The following is an 18313-nucleotide window of genomic DNA, read 5'->3' on the forward strand; positions in this document are numbered from 1 at the left end:
CAAAGTTTTCCCCAACAACCAAGAAATTATTAAAATTTTTCGTTCTTTAAAAATTATTACATATAATATCCATTTATCAAGTTAGTATTCATTTTAAATATATTAACATGAAAATATGTGACAAAATTCTTAGCTACAAATGTTAAATTGAACAAGAAAATATGTATTTGTGACAAAATATTGTTTGTCCCTGAAATTTGTGTGATTAAGCTACAGCTCACTAGTTACAACAATTTTCATAATTAAAATTTTTTTTGTCAGTAAAGGAATTGTATGTTTGTAACTTGTTTGCCTCCATCTTAAAAAATTTTTAGTGATGGATTTTATTGCTTTTAGAAACATACTTTTATTGGCTATAAATCTTCGTGACAAACTCTTATTTTTATTATAAAAATATATAATTCCAGTGACAGATTTTACATTTGTAGCTAAGAACTTTGTTTCTGTAAATTAAACGTCCTGCATGGATTAAAAGAGAAAGCGTCGTAAAGCAGAAAAAATTTAAGCTTTTTAATATTATCAATCAAAGCCTTTAATTCCTAGCTATATATCCCCTCGACTTGAAATAGTTTTTTCTTTTTTTCTTTTTTTTTTTTTTGGTTGGTTTTTTTTTGACTTATGTATAATGTTGTCTACATCAATACATGTGTGATGTGTCTTAGTCTGTTAGCAAAAACCGACATTAGTTTCTATGAAAAGAAATGAATATAAGATAATAAGGAAAGTTGGAGCTGAGACACGATTATGAGAAACGCAGGCAGCTACACAAGTAAAGAAGAGGAGACTCAGCCACACAAAAAAAAAAAAAAAGAAAAAAAAAAAAGTGGCAAAGGAGAGAAAAGAACAAAAAGTAACAGATTGCAACAGAGAATTAATAGATTGGCACCGAAATCTGACAACAAATGACAACTGGAAGTGGCTAATAGACAAGTTCAGTGGAGATGCATAAATGAAAATAAAAATATGATACAACGGATAATGATAGGAGAGTATGTATATAAACATGGAAGATGCAATGCAAGCTGGAAACGGAAAGCAGAAGGCTGGAACACAAAGTCCAAACGGGGGAAATCACACTCACATCCCATTAATTGGCATGGACCATGGCCCATGGGGGGTGTGTGTTTGATTGATTGGGTCCCTCCAAGATGTTGTGAAAAAAAGGGTGGTATTGGGGGAGACGATTCGGAGCAGATTACGCCACTAAATAATAATGTCATGTGGACATGTTTCAGACTGTTGGGTGTGGACAGACCATCCACATGTTGTACTAAAACCATGTGCATCATCCCATCCACCTCCTCTCTCTAAGTCTCGACTCTCAAGTCTCACCTTTTCTTTCTGGCTCTTTTCGCTTTTTGTCTCTTGTCCCCGGCTAAACCCACTTTTACCATCTTCTCCTTCTCTCACTCTTCCCTCCACCTTGTAAAAATGCATGCTATTGGTAGCTAGCTCTATAATATTAACTTTTATCTGACCCTCTCTCTCTCTCTCTCTCTCTCTCTCTGGCACTTGTCCCAAATCATAGTCAACTTCCATTTAAGTTTCAAAACCCACTTTCGGCTTGGCCTTGCCATTGGCTTTGGCTAGATGGGTTCAAAAATTAAAAAGCAATTAAAGCAAAAAACACGGTTGGGGTTGGATTGGATTGTGTCATCAATCAGCTTTTATTTGTGTTGAGCACGTGATCTCATTTAACCATTCCAGTTCTTAGAAATTAAATTTTAATCCTCCAAAATCAGATTGAATCATTTTATTATTAATTTGCTAGCTCTTCGCTGCTACACCACATGCCCCAGCAGCTGCAGCAGCACAGCTGCATTATGACAACTTCAAGCCTAGACGCAAATATTAATTCCTCTATACCATAAATTTACCAGACAATCATGATTCAAAGTGTGTAATACATGAGAAAAATAATAATAACAATTAATAAAAGAAAAGAAAGTTAGTACATGATGGTTAATTACCGGTAGTGGCAGTACTTGTGGCCCAACCCAAATGAACATACAATTTTCAAAGCCGAAAAAAGGGCGATCAAAATGAACCCAGCTAACTAGTGGCCCAGGTGCAGGGTCTCATGAGTCATGACCGACGCTGTCCACACACATGAGTCATGACACATGGTAACATATACTGATGGGCGACAGCGACACACAGTCACAGACCGAGCCTCTGAGTTATACAGAGAGGTACATAAAAAAGATAGCAACAGACGAACAGCCCCACGAACCTATCCTATATTTTACTGGACAGAAAAAAAAAAAAAGAAAAAAAAAAGAAAAAAGGAAAATTGAAATTATAACAAGTTTCCTTGTTATTTCACTGCTCACAATATTTCTTCATGATTAATAGAATCCCTCCCCAGTCTCCAGTCCAAAAAAAAAGATTTTTAAAAATCCAAGAAACCAAAAACAAAAAATAATTGACAACCCTCCCCACTGGCACTGCCATTGATAATAGCTGTACCAGTACTAATGTTATTTTATATGTGTATTCATTCAAAATGAAATAATCACTTGTCCTTTGGTAAAATAACTCTTAGCGCGAGAGACCCTTCAATTATAGTAAGTAGATAAATTATCACCCTACAAAAAGGGCATTCTCCTCCTCTTTTCCTCATCACACCACCGAACATCTCTTCCTTTCTCTCTCTCTCTGCTCGGCTCTGCTCAGGGTAAGGAAAACAATCAATTTTCCTCGCTTCTCATTTGTTTTGCTATATGTATATATACATTTATATGAAGTGAGCTAAACCCAGTTTAACTGCAAAATTTCTCTTGATTCATTTTTTCCCAGTAGACAAATGGCATCTTACCAGCAATGGACGCTGTTGCTAGGACTGGTGTGTATGATGATCTCTGGAATAATGGCAGCTCCCCCAAGGAAGCCTTTAGATGTGCCATTTGGTAGAAACTATGCTCCCACATGGGCTTTTGATCACATTAAATACTCCCCTGGTGAGACGGAGATAAAGCTAGTATTGGACAAATACACAGGTATATATTATAGAGGAGAACTACTATAGTACATCATATCTTTCATTCATCTTATTTATTTTCTCCTTTTCACATAACAAATTGATCATGTCGCTGTTCTTCGTTGATTGCTGTTCTTAAATTAATATCTTTGGGTTGGGTTGGGTTGGGTTTTGTTTTGTTTTGCAAATTAAAAGGTACTGGCTTCCAATCTAAAGGGTCCTACTTGTTCGGCCACTTCAGTATGAAAATGAAACTCGTCCCCGGAGACTCCGCCGGAACAGTGACTGCTTTCTATGTGAGTGTTATGTTCTTCTCTCTCTCTCTCTCTCTCTCTCTCTCATATGTACCATGTATTAATTATAAAAGAAAATTTTATTGCAGTTATCTTCACAAAACTCGGAGCATGATGAGATAGACTTCGAGTTCTTGGGAAACAGATCAGGGCAGCCCTACATTGTACAGACCAATGTGTTCACGGGAGGGAAGGGAGACAGAGAGCAAAGGATTTACCTTTGGTTCGACCCCACCATAAATTACCACTCCTACTCCGTCCTCTGGAACTCCTATCAGATTGTGTGAGTTTCTTTTCCTTTTCTTTTTCTTTCCTTCACTTTCTGCGTTAAAAAAATGTGACAAGGGAAATTAGACGCATCTTAAATGGGATTCTTTGCTGGTGGTATGCGCCGTGCCGATATTATCTCTAGCGTTATCAATTAGATTGGTGAATACATTTAAGATGGTTTTATTGAACACAGAGGGGCTTACCGGCTTCCTCGAAAACAAATTGCTTTCCAAAATATATAATATAGAAATTTCGGTGAACATGACAAGTTGTATGCCTTAATTGGATAGATACGGCTTAAATGAGTTAATTTTTCCGACAAAAATAATCAAGTCGTCTGATTAGTAGAAAACAAAGGTAAAGTGAAAAAAATAAATAATAAAATAAAATGAAGGAGATGGGTTTGTATTTTATGGTTGTCCATTTTGGTTCTCTCCTAGGATGGAGAGGACTGAGGAGGATTGTTTAGTTTTCCAACCCTGCGGGTTTTTAGTTTTGTCGACGTGATAGTCAATAGACCGACAAATCTTTGAAACAAAATTATGGGAATAGGAGTCCAACTTTTTCTTTTTCTTTTTTCGTTTTTCCCCCTTTTTTGAAAGAAATGGTGGGCTTGTGGATTTTATATGTATAAAATTGTAGTATTGATATGATGGGTGGTGGGGTTGGATTTGGATGCAATGAATCAGATTCCTCGTGGACGACGTACCAATCAGGGTGTTCAAGAATTTGCCAAACTTGGGAGTGAAATTCCCATTCAACCAACCCATGAAGATCTACTCCAGCCTCTGGAACGCCGATGATTGGGCCACAAGAGGTGGGCTTGAGAAGACGGACTGGTCCAAGGCCCCATTCATCGCGTCTTACAGGGGTTTCCACATCGACGGGTGCGAGGCGTCGGTCGAAGCCAAGTTCTGCGCTACCCAAGGAAAGAGATGGTGGGACCAGAAGGACTTTCGAGACCTTGACGCATATCAATACGGAAGGTTGAAGTGGGTCCGTGCTAAATACACAATCTACAACTATTGCACCGATAGAAAGAGATACCCATCTCTCCCACCAGAATGCAAGCCAGACAGAGACATATGATCCAGGTGATCACCATCATCATTATCACCAGACCCAGTGATTTATATAATATATATTTATATATATATTGAAGAAAGAATCATGGTTTTTTTTTTTTTGGGTAAAAAAGGTAGAACATAGTATTATTGTTGATTGTATACACCAACATATCACTCTCATTGACTCACCATCTCTCTCTCTCTCTCTCTCTCTATATATATATATATATGTGGATATTGTAGGCGAGGGTAGGGGTGTTTAAGCGAGTGATTTATTGGTGGCCTTTGTCTTCTTCTATCACATCTACCAAGTCTAAAAGTGTCAATCATCAATATCATTGGGTTATGAGTTCAGCTGGGATTCGGTTGAACTTCAATTAGATTGTTTACTAAAAATATTGTATCTTATGTATTCCTCCAATCTATACGTGGACTCATTAATTCTTTGTTTCAATTAGTATCGTTATTCTACATTTCACTATTTTTTTATTTAATTTGCATGACAATGGTAAAGCAAGGTTAAAGGTGTGCTTTCAGCTAAAAAAAAAAAAAAAAAAAAAAAAAAGGGGGTTAAAGTTGTGCCGTGTGCAGCTATCTTATCTATGTTATTCAATTTATTAATTAATTTTAATTGCACAAAAAGAGGAAGAGGCTTCACGTGACGTGCATAGTGCATGCCAACCTCTGCCTGCTCTGCGTAAATTCAACATCAACATGAGCTGTGCGGTAGCTTTTTCATTGTATAATGAATACAGCAGAGATAATCGTCAACAACCATAGAAATGAGATAAATATGGGTAATTATCAATTAGTTGTTAGCTATCTTTAGAGTGTAATGTTGGGCCCCATCGAAAGATAAAAGAGCATCTTTTCACACATTTTCAAACCCCTCTTTCCACCGGTTGTTGAAAATTTTCATTCACTCGGCTACTTTCGTATGCATCATGGTATTTCAAGTTTTGTCTTTTTCTTTCGTTTTACAGATCATATTTCTTCAATTATTACAAGTCCTCTTTTAATGCGTAAGAATTTTATTCAACTCAAAAATTTACATGAAGCATTAAGCGCGAAAAACTTTTCTTAAGCAAGATTAAAAATCAAAACAAGAAACACATCCCTAACCAGATTTGTTTAACTTATGATATATCAAAATTAATATTTTGACAACTTCTCCACCTATGGCATGTTAGTGACAAATACAGGAACTCGTTTTAACGGGAACAATTTGAGATAGAATCTTATAAGAAAAATATTTATGCGGCTTGATTAACTTTCCTCTTTTTTTCTTTTTTTTTTTTAGTAATACATATTTAAAACTATAATGACAATTCTTTTGATATATATATTGAATATGTTGAATAATAAAATTACATGAACGTATATATTAAATCTAGAATAATATTGCTAAAATTTCAAAAAATTACAATTAAAATTAATGAAATTAGCGCTGCCGAAAAATAAAAATCTATTACGTACGAAAATTGCAGTTAAATTTCTTTAGAACTTTATACCATGTAATTTTCCTTTCCAAGGAGAAAAATGTTCCGATAAAGTTTTCCTCTCTTATTGCTGATCGATGTGTAAAGAATCTGTAGATCAAGAAAGCAAAAAGTGAACTTCCTTCTCCAAGTTGAAGGCGAGGGAGAAGTGTCACTAACTGCAAAATAAGTGAATAAAACGTGGTTTATCTAATATTTAAGAGTTCTAGGTGCGCTTATTTATTTATTTATTTCTAAGATTTTTAGCTTATATATAATTCGACCTTTCTAGTTTTAAAAACGTAAATTTTTCCTCTATTTTTCAAAATTCATTATTTATGCCTAGATTGTTTTCAGTCCTACCTCTAACATTAATATCATCTACACTATCTAAAGGTATGCTTGTAATTTTAAAATGCGAGGAGTTAAATCCTAATTGGTACAAATTTGAAAAATCCAGATGAAATAGGAAATTCCATTTTGGAATTTAAACTTCACCACGCAAAACTAAAAAAAGTTAAATAAATTTTTTAAGGAATATTACCATATTCCTTGGCTTCGGCTGAAGTGATGGGAGTAATTTTTTTGTTTTTTTTTGGGCTGAAAAGTGATGGAAGTAATTTGTACTTGCGCCTTTGTGCCTGAACTACAATAGGGAATCATGATGTTCTAAAAAATACACAATGCTAGCTGTTTTTTTTTTTGTTTTGTGTGGTAATAACAATGCTAGCTGTTTGTTGTTCTGTTATATATCATATCATATATTCATAGGCTTGTCAGAATACATATTCAAATTCCGAGTTAAATCAGACGCGGGTTAAATCCCCTCGCCTCTTTAGTTTAATATAATTTAAAATATTGTAGTCTCTATCTAAATGTGCATATATATATATATATATATATATATAAAGTAATATATATCAATTAAGTTTATACAAGATAACTTGATAATTTTAAGCTAGATTTTTTTTATTAGTCATTGAATTATATATTATTAGAATTTAAAATTTAAAAATAATTAAATTTAAATAAGTGACACATTAAAATTATATTTAAAAAAAGCAAATATGGTTGGAAATTGATAATTAATAAATATAAAAATTTTAATATTTATTATTATTGATGATAATGATCAACTTATGTAATAAAATTTAATTGGAACATTTAATTCGAATATTATTTATACTAAAATCTCAAAAATAATTTTTTTAATGATCACCATTTAAATTACCATTTAGCACGTAAATATTACTAATTATCATTCTCTAGTGTTGATAAGTAATATTTTTTAAATATAATTTTACATCTTAGTCCTGTTATCTAAATGTTGAAAAAAAAAACTTCTTACATTAGTTTTAATATTAAAGATATGATTTTGACCTAGTTAATATAGTTGATATATATATATATATATATATAAGAATTAATTAATTGGGTGAAGACTTAAGATGCATGAGGATTGGAGAGCATATATATATATATATATATGGTTGTTCAGCGATGATAATTTTTAAAAACATTACCATCAATATTATTATATAAAAGTAAATTTTTTTCAAAAATCATAATTTTTTAAAACATACATACAATAAAAAAAATATAAATATTTGCACAATAAATTTTTTTTATATATATATATACACGTGTATACATGGGTTATTCAAGTGAATGAAGAGGTAGAGAACGTGATAGATGTTTCAACATAAAGAAAACACCGGAGGAAAGGCAACGATCAATCCTCCAAGTATCAGCCAGCGGCAGCGTCACTGACCACAACAAGCAGGCCCACAAGGCCCAGACTGTCTCGTTCGGCCCTTACCATCATGGAGAATATCATTTGAAGGCAATTTCATAATAGTAAGTATTTAAGTGTGAACAACTGCTGCAAGAAACCTTGGAATGCGTAGCGTGCTAATCTTCTTATCGTTATTCATACTCACCCAAGGAATCCGTGCACACATACATATATATATATATATATATATATGGGGTCATTGGTCATTTATATCCCTTCTTGCTGCAGCTTTTCCTTTCGCCCTCACCATTTTTCACACTATGTATACCATATTTCATTACCAACATGACATTGATTGATCAAAATTCTTCTCCACCACTCTTGCACTTTGCTCCGAATTTCATTTATTATTTGTTTCATGGCAATGGAAGCTATATATACCACACAAACCACATTCCATTTTTCTATATAGGAATTCATCTCCGGACTTCTCTTGCATTCTCTTTACCTAACTCATCTTCATCGTGTACTTTTTTTTTTTTTTAAGCTTCTCTTGCATTCTATTTTCCTTACTCATCTTCATTATGTACTATTTTTTTATTTATTTTCCTTTTCCTTTGCAGCCAATCAAATTTGATGTACGTTGTCCATTGCTTTTTAACATTCTTACATGAGCAATATTCAAGAATTAGCTTGATGACCAAAAGTAAAAAGAGGAAAAAAAAAAAAAAAAACATCGAACAACTCTTTAACTATTAATCTCAATATCTAATAATTTGATAATATGTATGTATATACTATACAAACCTCTAAGACTATATATATATATATATATATATTTTAAAGTTGGATTTCCCCTAGTCGCAGCTTACATATCAAGTTGCCTAAACAGAGAAATCTCAAATAATCTGCCCACATATTTGCCTCCTAAGTACAAAACCTCTGTCTCTCTTTATCTTTGGTCTCTCTTTATCTTTAGTGTCTCTCTCGGTTGGGTATATATGCGAGGCTCGAAGTCCAAAACTGCAATTCAACTTTGCAATTGAACTTCTAAACGCGATTCTATAGCTCGTCATTTTCCAATTCCAATTAACCGAAGCTGCCAGAGATAATTGAAAAAAAAAAGAAAAAAGTACGCAATTGGATACAATAGATGATGATGAATAATAGTAGAAAAGAATATCAGCCACTAGTAATTAAAACAGCGGGTATACAATACTAGATAGTTAAATTATTAATTCATCTTACAATGTTGTTCTGAGGCTGTCTCCAATAGAATCCCTGAAGGACAACTGGCAAAACATTGCAAGCTGCTAGTATGTATATCATCAACGCATGCATTCCCATCCACTCCATCAACACTGTCATTCGCCTATATCCGCATACATCAACCTGTCAAATTCATTCAATCAAAAAACATATTTACTCACAAGATATATATATATATATATATATATATTATGCATCAGACAGACATCACTTCCAATACCATTAAGGAAATAAAACAAATTACCAAAATAAAAAATAAAAGGAAACAAAACATATACAATTAACGAAATCAGCAAGTATTGCGACAAAATCAAAGCCCCGTAACGTTAACAAGTGCACTAATATATTACAAAAATCAAAACATTATTATCATTGTTTTCAACATTAAGTATTAGATTAGATGTCCAACCATGATGTAAATTCCCACAAAGAGAATGCCAGCAGCACCCGCGGTGAAACACATATAACTTAATGTGTAAAGAGGCTTGTTTAGATGCATCCCTGCAACCAACGACAAAAGCACGTGATGCCCTGATCATGAGTAACTCACTACTCTACATGACCAAAATCTCATCATATATAAATATGTAAATTAATACTAAATTTAAGAAAATAATTTTTACCAAGCAAATCCAAGGCAAGTCCCAACACTACAAGTGAAGAAGACGGAATCATCCAGTGAAGTATTCTATCCCTATGATCCTGCATTCGATCGATCAACATAATTATACAAATATATATATATATATATATTTAAATCCTTCATTCCAGTGGAATTATAATATTTACGTAAGCTACTTACATGTCATGTGACATTGACCTACCTTTAAATGTACAATGATGTGCCCATAGTGCAAACCAACCAAGCAGGTGACGATGGCCATCACTGAACTACAACCGCGGAGTAAAAAGTTATAGCTAGGAAATTGTAACACAAATAGTTAAGGGCAATAAGTACCTAAAGAGTACAGATACAATTTCACATATGTATAAATATATACATATATATATATATATATATATGTGTGTGTGTGTGTGTGTGTGTGTGTGTGTACGGTGGAGCACAAAGAAATACGTAATTCCCCTCTTAAATTGGCCAGTCCCAAACTAGTATTCCTACTCCGTCGTATGTAGATCATACATAATTCATTGGTTAAAAATGATGTAGAGGGTGAAATAACAAGAAATTTCATATACACCTTAGAAGTCCTTCAGGATCAAAAGGGGCTTGACACCATGAAGGAGCATCAGCAGGTAGTGGGCCATAGTCTGGGGAGTTAATACTGCATTGCTGTAAATTAATTCAATGACGTCAACTGATTAAGAATCACATAATAAAGGTGGAAGCAGTAGGTATACAAGTTTTGGCCAACAAGATTAACATCTTAAAAGAAAGAAACAGACCTTTGTTCGTGAATATACTGGCCTTCTGTATAAATGCTGAATACCAAATATCTTACGATCGATCATTCCAACAGCATTACAAGCTGGTCCTGTGTTACCCCTTACTCCACATTTTACCTGTGCAGATGGATAAAAGGTCACTCATCCACCCACGTACACCACTTTAATATATAAAAGAAAATTAATGTTTATAAAAGGAAAATATCAAATTGAGGCTAGCTCACTGAAAATATTTTTGGTGGAGACACAGATGTTCCCACCGGAATCTGGTATTCCCAACTAGGAACATATAGTCCGTATAATAATGAAAGATATATAGTAGTGAGCAACAAAGCCACAGCCCTGCAAAAAAAAAATTATAAACTGTGATAACACAGATTGGTAAAAATTATCAATGGTAAGTACTTGTAAAGATCTAATCATTAAATTAAATGATAATTAATATTTAAATTCAAATTTATAATCCTAGATAGTATGAGTAATCGCTAAGATTTAAGATTTGATACGTAAGAATTCCGCTATAATAAAATCAGGTTGATTAGGAAAATCTTATATATAACATATATATATATATATATATATACATATAACCAATGAAGTCAAAATCTATATGCAATTAAAAATCTATATGCAATTAAAAGTATTCATACTTACCACTGAAACCCATATTTTCTCAGCATAGACAATCTGGAATCAATATTTTCGTCACCAGCCTTTAGCCAAATCTCACATAATGCCGCTACAAAATATGCAACTGCAATTCTCTAGAGAATTAAGAACATTTGTTAATTTTGAGCCAATAAAATTTTAAATCTGGCACAGTAATCAAACTAGACAAAAACTTCTCATTCTGGACTCAACTTTCCAGCCAGGACAAATTTAGTTACAGAAGAAATGAAAATACCGTCAGCAGCAGTTTCTGCTCTCAAGTTTCTACTAACCGTAAACAATATATTCTTGGGGACAAACAATTAGACATAGCGCATACCTGTAGTATACCCGTCCATCTCATATGTTCGATATCCACACCATAAGTTAAATCATTAAGGCCATGGAGAAAACCTCCTACAGATAGGATAAAACGATAAGCTTTATTAAGCGCATATATATTTTAATAATTGCTAGCATAGATTCTCAAAAATGGCAAACGCAGCATAATTCTGCAGTAATTTAAACAATTTGATATCTCATAATAATCAGTGGCAGTGACCAACATATATAAATATAAATATATATTTATATTTATATATATGGTTGAACCACAAAAATGCAGGACAATAGTGTAGGGATCACCTTGAAGAAAAAGGCCTAGCAGTAGAAGCTTCAGCGTCCGTAACGTTGCCTTCCTAGTTGCATCAGCTCTGCATGACAATTTCTGTACCAAAATAATAATTTACTAGATATAAAAATTAAGCTAATTAAACAGAGGTAGCACAAAATGAAACATATGTGCTTGCAAGATTCGATAGCTAGACATCCATATATGAAAGTGACTATGCGGAAGGAAGTGAATATATATATATATATATTATGGTCTTAATTTGTTACAATATATATATATATATATTATATACACAATGCATAGTCTATAAACACCAAAATCTAAAGTGAATAAAGTATCAGAGAATAATAGATGGATACCTTATAGGTAAGAGAGAGTGAAACACCAACGATAAAGAGGAAAAATGGCATGACAAAATCTGCAAGAGTTAATCCATTCCACGGTGAATGGTTGACAGCAGGCAGCACTCCACCGGCATCGTCCACGAATATCATTAGCTGCTCAATTAGAAAACAAGAAGAAGAAATTTAGAAATTATAACAATTTATTTTTCTAATGAAAATAAATGAATAAATAACTATGTTTATATGGTAGCTACTATCCATAGCGGCTCATATTAAGGTGAGCACTCCTACATTTTCTTATATATTTTATATATGTATGGCACTGGCAAAGATATTGTCCAAATTGTGTCAAATTAAATATCGAAAGAGATATTAGATTGATGAACCATAGTATAATTGTATCTTATATGATCCAAGCCTGGGGAATTAAGTTCAATATTATGCCTTCTAAATGTATTCTAATTCTGGCATCTTAGAACTGGCAAGTGGCGGTGTTATACCCATGCCACATATATAACAAACATATATAGAATGATAGAACCATTGCTTTAATATTTCACCACCCTACACCCTCAAAATAATAATAATAATAATAAACAAATAAAATAACATAAATAATTAAAAAAGACCTTTTTAAATTTAGGATGAAAAATACTTCCATTTTGTTTGTTTCAAGTGTAAGGTTACAATTTAAAAAAAAAAAAAAGGAAAATCTACTTCTTGAAAAATAATAATTAAAAATAATTTTGAAAAGAAACGCAAAAGGATATATATATATATATATATATATATATTTATGTAAAAATATTATGATATCTTATATTTTTTGGTAATTAAATCTTACAATATCTTATTGGGAGTAGATAGAGACGGAAATATTATTTATTGAATAACTCCTCATATATATATAAGAAAAAAAAAAAAAAAGTGGCATCGATCGCTATGTTCTCATTTATTACTAATTCCCAAAAATAAATAAACAGTAAAAAGCACGGAAAAGGCGGAGAAAAAGAAAAAGTCTATCTGAAATAGCTACGTATTTCTTCCAATATGTGTGCGAAGTTGATTTGAAATTGGAATTGAAATTGATTCGTGGGTCCCCTGCGGATATGTTTTAACTTGTGATTGTGAAGACTCAAGGAGAGGTAAAGAATTAGAAGAGAGACTACTATACTAGCTCAACAGCCCTAAAAACGATGTCGTAAAGCTTGTTGTGGAAGTGGCGAAAGACGACTTTAGTGTAGAACAGCCAGTCACTCCTTTCCAATCTCCAATAAAAAAAAAATAAATAAATAAATAAAACGTTGGAGATGGACCAGATCTCTGCAACTGCAATTTATTAGAGTATGACTGATTCTTTCGGCAACACTCATTCCAGTCCACCGCCCATGCATATCATATCATAATAATACAAATCAAATTGAATTTGGAAATTTACCTCACCCCACTACTACCAGAAATATGCGTATGTATTATTATTACTGTTATTTTTTTAAACAATTAAAAAAAATGTAGAAAAAAGAATAAACTGAAAAATAAAAAAAATAAAAATGAGAAGGAAGGAGGAGAAGAATTACCGCCACAGTGAGACCGCGAAAAACGTCGAGGGAAATAAGACGGTGGAGTTGTTTTTGGTGGTGGTGGTGGGACTTTGAAGTAAATGAAGAGGAGCAGGAGGCGGCGGAGGCCGAGGCGTTGGGATTGTTGGCTTTGGCTTTAGCATAGAGGCCCATTTCAATATCTTTATCTTTATCTTTATGAACATCATCATCGCTTCGGCCGCGGATGATCTTTTTCTTCTGATCCACCAATAATATTCTTCCTGCAGCACCGATCTTCTCATCATCATCGTCTTCATATTCATGGCCTTTGATACGCTCGTATGGTCCCATGCTCTCTCTCTCTCTCTCTCTCTCTCTCTCTCTCTCTCTGTGTTCTGTTTGTTGCTGCTGTTGCACTTGCAGCAATGCTAGCTGTCGCTTCTTATTTTACTTTGCATTCAACAAACGCACGCCAATGCCGATGCGGATGTCGATGGAGAAGCCAACGTCAAATGTGCCAGATTGCTTTCCATGAATCATCAATACAAAATATCATCGTCAATCCTCAATATATATACCATACGAGACCTTATAGATATTATTATTATTATATAATATATATATATATTTATTATAGAAACCTAATTAAAAAAATATCTACCTTTTAAGATGTGTACAGAACAGAATATATCTTTCTTTATCTCCTCCGCCCAACCAATGACACCAAATTAAAAATAACCGCAACACAGTATCTGCTCTCTTCTTTCCTACAGAGACCACTATGATTATCCCCTGAACTTCCCCTGCCTTAATTAATTCCTAAACCTTCATCGCCTTTTTCTTTACCTAATCATTGCCAAAACAAACACAATAGTGGAATTAGACCAGTAATATTATATTTGTGTTTGGCATCACCCAAGGAAACAAAATGAACGAAACAATACATAATTATAGAAGTCTTTATCGAATAAATTAAAACACTATTGTATATGTGTACAATATCGTGTATATATGTTTAATTTATTTTAGAAACCTATTTGTACTAAAACACCACCTCCACTAGGAAAAAGGGTATATTGTTAATCAAAGGAAACTAAATGTGCACAAGCTGGCTATAAACAAAATCATATCCAAATCAGTTCAAATCCTAATACTTAAAAACTCTTATAATATATATATATATATATATAAAATAATTAATTTAATTAATATATAAAATTTCTCATCAATTTTTGGTTTGGGAGACGTGTGGACTCCTATTAACTAACTGCTTCTCTAGAGAGGGAAAGGCCAACGTATATCCTCTGCCTCTTGGTTTCTTCCAAATGAGAAAATGATAATAAAAAATAAATCTAAAAAGGTAATTACAGAAATTCTACTTGAACCTGATGGTCTTTCATGGTGGTCCCTTTACTTTTTTTAAAAAAGAATAAAAAAAAAATGATGCTGCTTTCTAAGTTGGAGGGAAATCAAATTATATATAAAAAAATAAAAATAAAAAAGAGGCTAAATTCCATTCATAAGAAGAACCGACTTGAATTATTGTGAAAAGCATGATAAATAGCCTACGATTTGATTTGTTTTCTTTTCTACATTTAGATGTGTTGCGTTGGATGGTTGTAAATTCATCTTATATGTATATATAAATTGCTTGGCATTGAACTTTTCATGTGCCCACTGCCACTCTGCCATGTATGTTATCAAAGGGGAATTTGTACTCCCCTGCCCCTGCCCCTGCTCCTGCCCCACGCTTCCGTATGAGGGAAGGCTGTGAATCTGTCCAGCCTCTTTTTTAATAACTTTTATTTTACTTTATCTTTTTTATTGGCGGTTATTATATTTATATGGAAAAATAAAAAGAAAGCAAAGATTCCCAACTCCATTATCCGATGATCAAATGGACAAGATACTGCCCTAAGCCCAAGAAAGCACAAGCATTCCGCAGCCCACTCGAACTGCCCCAAAAGTTTTGACTTGTGGCTGATATTCTCTTTATTTATTTTTTATTTTTTTATTTGGAAGAGCATGCTGGTAATATTCTATCTGTAAGAACAATAATAACAGAAATACAAATAAAATTTAAAAAATAAAAAAAAAATGCTGAGCCCAAACAAAATTTAGTTACATAATAATTTATGAAGGATTACGTTGATGTAAACAAAATGAATGGCATGGAAACTAAGAAGAGTTTTTTTAATTGCGTATGATGTGAGGTTAGGTACCGATCTACGTATTGGAAGTGGATGTGCTGGATTGAGTAATGGAATTAGAAGTCGGTTACCAGAACCAATAATAAGACGAAGAATGAGAGTGAGATGCAGAAAGAAATCAAGAGCCTACATATATATATCCAATCAAAGAATGCCACCAGTGGGACTCAATCTCATGGTCTTCAGCTTTGACACGTAAAAGCAACTCACTTCAAAAGCTCAAAAAAAAGGTTGCCGGCTGGGCAGGGTCTAGACGATGGATGGAATAATATAATTTTTAGTGCTCAGATAAGTACAATATTATTTCGCGTAACGAGTGACAAGTAATTCAGGATTGATAGACGGGTAATTATCAGTGTTCTAAAAGGCCGGCTTAGGCCTTGTTTTGGAAACACGATCAAAGCTATGTCAACTGTTTCTTGCACAAGTTTTTTTCATCATTTTTTTATTTTTTAAGAATACCTTTTTTCTTTTTTGTTAAAAAAAAAAAGAGTTAAAAAAGAATTAAGAATAAGTAAAACATGAAAAAAAAGAAGAAAGAAAAAAAAATTGTTTAAAAAAAGATATTTAGCCGAATCCTTAAGTATATGTTGTTGAAATATGGTGATCTTGCCACAATGTGCAAGATAGTTCGATTACACTTGCACTTTTTGTTTTGCAACATCAAAGACCAAATATTTATGCATTTTATTTTATCTTGTAATGTTTAAGAACAATATCCTTTTTGTAATGCCCTAAGCTCATTATCTAGCTTAAGGCCTTTTTTGTCTAATTGCTGGAATTGTATTTCCAACAACATAAGTCCACTTCCTTGGATGCCGTTTGAAGTAGGTTTAGGATTTGGACCTGAATTTTGGATATGATAAATTAGATATGTAGAGGAAGAAGCAGCAAAAAAAAGGCCCAATTTGGAGCTGGGAAGGAAGAGTTAAGCCCAAAACAATCTGACCCTTGTGCAGTTTTGTTGCCCAGAAAACTGGGCAAAACTGCCTCGGGTTTGATTATTTTTGAATGGGTAAATGGACTTTGTTTTATCTGGTTTTTGGCTAGAACATAGTTTAATATTCAAAAAGGCTTCCCTCCAATTTTCAAGTCAAATGGAGCTGGTTTTCAAATTCAAATGTTTTAGACAAGCTGAACTGCCCATTAAAGAAGGTTTCTTGCATGCCCAGCACATTGATTAGAGTTAGTTGAGGTAGTTTGCCTTGGTTGGTTACTTTTAATGCTTTTGTATTTATTGCTCAATATGGCAGCATGCCTTATTGTCTTTTTGATATATTTAAAAGTATAAAAATTGTAATGAAAAACGTTGAGAAAGAAAATATTCAATAAACAGATTTTGAAAAACAACATTTTTGGCTCTCTCTCTCTCAACTACTACATTTTGGTTTCTTCTTCTTCCTAAAAGCTAACAACCTTCTCAAGAACCCTAAACCTCCATTAAAACCAGAAACAAAACCTTAACAAACCCAAAAAAAAAAAAAAAAAAAACAAAATCAAGAACCAAGAACCAACAACAATCATTCTTGACTAACACCTTGAATGATTGTGCTCTAGGATACAACAACATAAACTTACACCAAATTCCATCATGGTATCAGAGCATAGTATAATTTCTGAAGACCTTGTGAGCTTTCAACCTAGACCATTTTATTTGTGAGAGGATCCCCCATCTAAAGCCTTCCAACAGAAACCAAAACCTCCCAAAAAGATTAGTTGAAACTCACCAAAACACCACCACCCGATAGCTTGTTCTTGTGTCCATTTTTCAAAACTTTTCAAAAACCATTTTTTCAAATGGCCTCACAATCCTTTGCAACCCCAACACCACCTAAGTTTGAAGGCCAAAACTATTCCATTTGGAGTATAAAAATGAAAGCCTACCTTCAAGCCTTTAGTTTATGGGAAGTCATAGAAGAAGGTTATGTAGTGGAAGAGTTGAGAGCTAATGCAACCTAAGCACAAAGAAATGCACATGAGGCCGAAGTTGCCAAGGGGTTCAAGGCCCTCACTGCCTTGTACTCCTCCGTGAGTGATTCCATTTTTACAAGGATAATGTCATGCACAAGTGCTAGAGAGGTTTGGATAAAGCTTCAGAGGAGTTCCATGGAAATACTAGAACTCGGCAAATGCAAGTTTTAAACCTAAGAAGAGAGTTTGAGACCTTGAAGATGAAGGAGAATGAGCTTGTCAAGGATTTCACGGAAAGGATGCTCAAAGTGGTAAATCAAATGCGGGTCCTTGGTGAGCAATTGACCGATAAAAGGGTAGTAGAGAAAGTATTGGTGAGCTTACCCGAAAGGTTTGAAGCTAAGATTTCCTCCCTTGAAGAATCTAGAAATCTTAGTGAAATAACCTTGAGTGAGCTCATCAATGCTCTTCAAGCAACCGAACAAAGGAGAGCCATTAGAGAGGAGGAGACCATAGAGAGTGCATTTTA

At 33.5% G+C, this 18313-nt stretch overlaps 2 protein-coding genes across 5 annotated transcripts; one reads left to right on the forward strand and one right to left on the reverse strand.

Annotated features, from left to right (window-relative positions):
- Window positions 1-2357: 2357 nt before the first annotated feature.
- Window positions 2358-5064, forward strand: LOC107431811 (xyloglucan endotransglucosylase protein 34). Of its 2 annotated transcripts, none has more exons than XM_048463093.2 (5): window positions 2358-2677; window positions 2800-2999; window positions 3176-3276; window positions 3363-3556; window positions 4233-5064. In XM_048463093.2, exons 2-5 carry the CDS (start codon window positions 2807-2809, stop codon window positions 4630-4632), a joined length of 888 nt encoding a protein of 295 aa, XP_048319050.1. In that variant the 5' UTR covers window positions 2358-2677; window positions 2800-2806; the 3' UTR covers window positions 4633-5064. The 2 variants fall into 2 exon arrangements, with proteins under 2 accessions (XP_048319050.1, XP_015898303.1); XM_016042817.4 differs by having other exon boundaries at window positions 2360-2677; window positions 2803-2999.
- A 3497-nt stretch (window positions 5065-8561) lies between these two features.
- LOC107424607 (uncharacterized) lies at window positions 8562-14809 on the reverse strand. Of its 3 annotated transcripts, none has more exons than XM_048463241.2 (14): window positions 14325-14809; window positions 13700-14188; window positions 12138-12275; window positions 11790-11871; window positions 11485-11561; window positions 11151-11260; window positions 10721-10838; window positions 10497-10613; window positions 10292-10383; window positions 9917-10010; window positions 9716-9794; window positions 9502-9593; window positions 9072-9215; window positions 8562-8922 (listed from the first exon to the last, which is right to left on the reverse strand). In XM_048463241.2, exons 2-14 carry the CDS (start codon window positions 14012-14014, stop codon window positions 8896-8898), a joined length of 1485 nt encoding a protein of 494 aa, XP_048319198.2. In that variant the 5' UTR covers window positions 14015-14188; window positions 14325-14809; the 3' UTR covers window positions 8562-8895. The 3 variants fall into 3 exon arrangements, with proteins under 3 accessions (XP_048319198.2, XP_048319199.2, XP_060669710.1); XM_048463242.2 differs by having other exon boundaries at window positions 9917-9983; window positions 14325-14804; XM_060813727.1 differs by lacking the exons at window positions 13700-14188; window positions 14325-14809 and adding an exon at window positions 12414-12566.
- Between the last annotated feature and the right edge of the window lie 3504 nt (window positions 14810-18313).

Source organism: Ziziphus jujuba, chromosome 12, assembly GCF_031755915.1.
Source record: "Ziziphus jujuba cultivar Dongzao chromosome 12, ASM3175591v1".
Taxonomy (NCBI): Eukaryota; Viridiplantae; Streptophyta; class Magnoliopsida; order Rosales; family Rhamnaceae; genus Ziziphus; species Ziziphus jujuba.

Excerpts from the sequence above, each read along its gene's own strand:
- LOC107431811 (XM_048463093.2), top strand. The coding sequence starts at position 2,807 with ATGGCATCTTACCAGCAATGGACGCTGTTGCTAGGACTGGTGTGTATG. Across the intron at positions 3,277-3,362 it reads GAACAGTGACTGCTTTCTAT|TTATCTTCACAAAACTCGGA; the intron begins GTGAGTGTTATG and ends ATTTTATTGCAG. Across the intron at positions 3,557-4,232 it reads TGGAACTCCTATCAGATTGT|ATTCCTCGTGGACGACGTAC; the intron begins GTGAGTTTCTTT and ends GCAATGAATCAG.
- LOC107424607 (XM_048463241.2), bottom strand. The coding sequence starts at position 14,014 with ATGGGACCATACGAGCGTATCAAAGGCCATGAATATGAAGACGATGAT. Across the intron at positions 10,614-10,720 it reads CTCCACCAAAAATATTTTCA|GTAAAATGTGGAGTAAGGGG; the intron begins GTGAGCTAGCCT and ends CCATCTGCACAG. Across the intron at positions 9,216-9,501 it reads TTGTGGGAATTTACATCATG|GTTGATGTATGCGGATATAG; the intron begins GTTGGACATCTA and ends TGAATTTGACAG.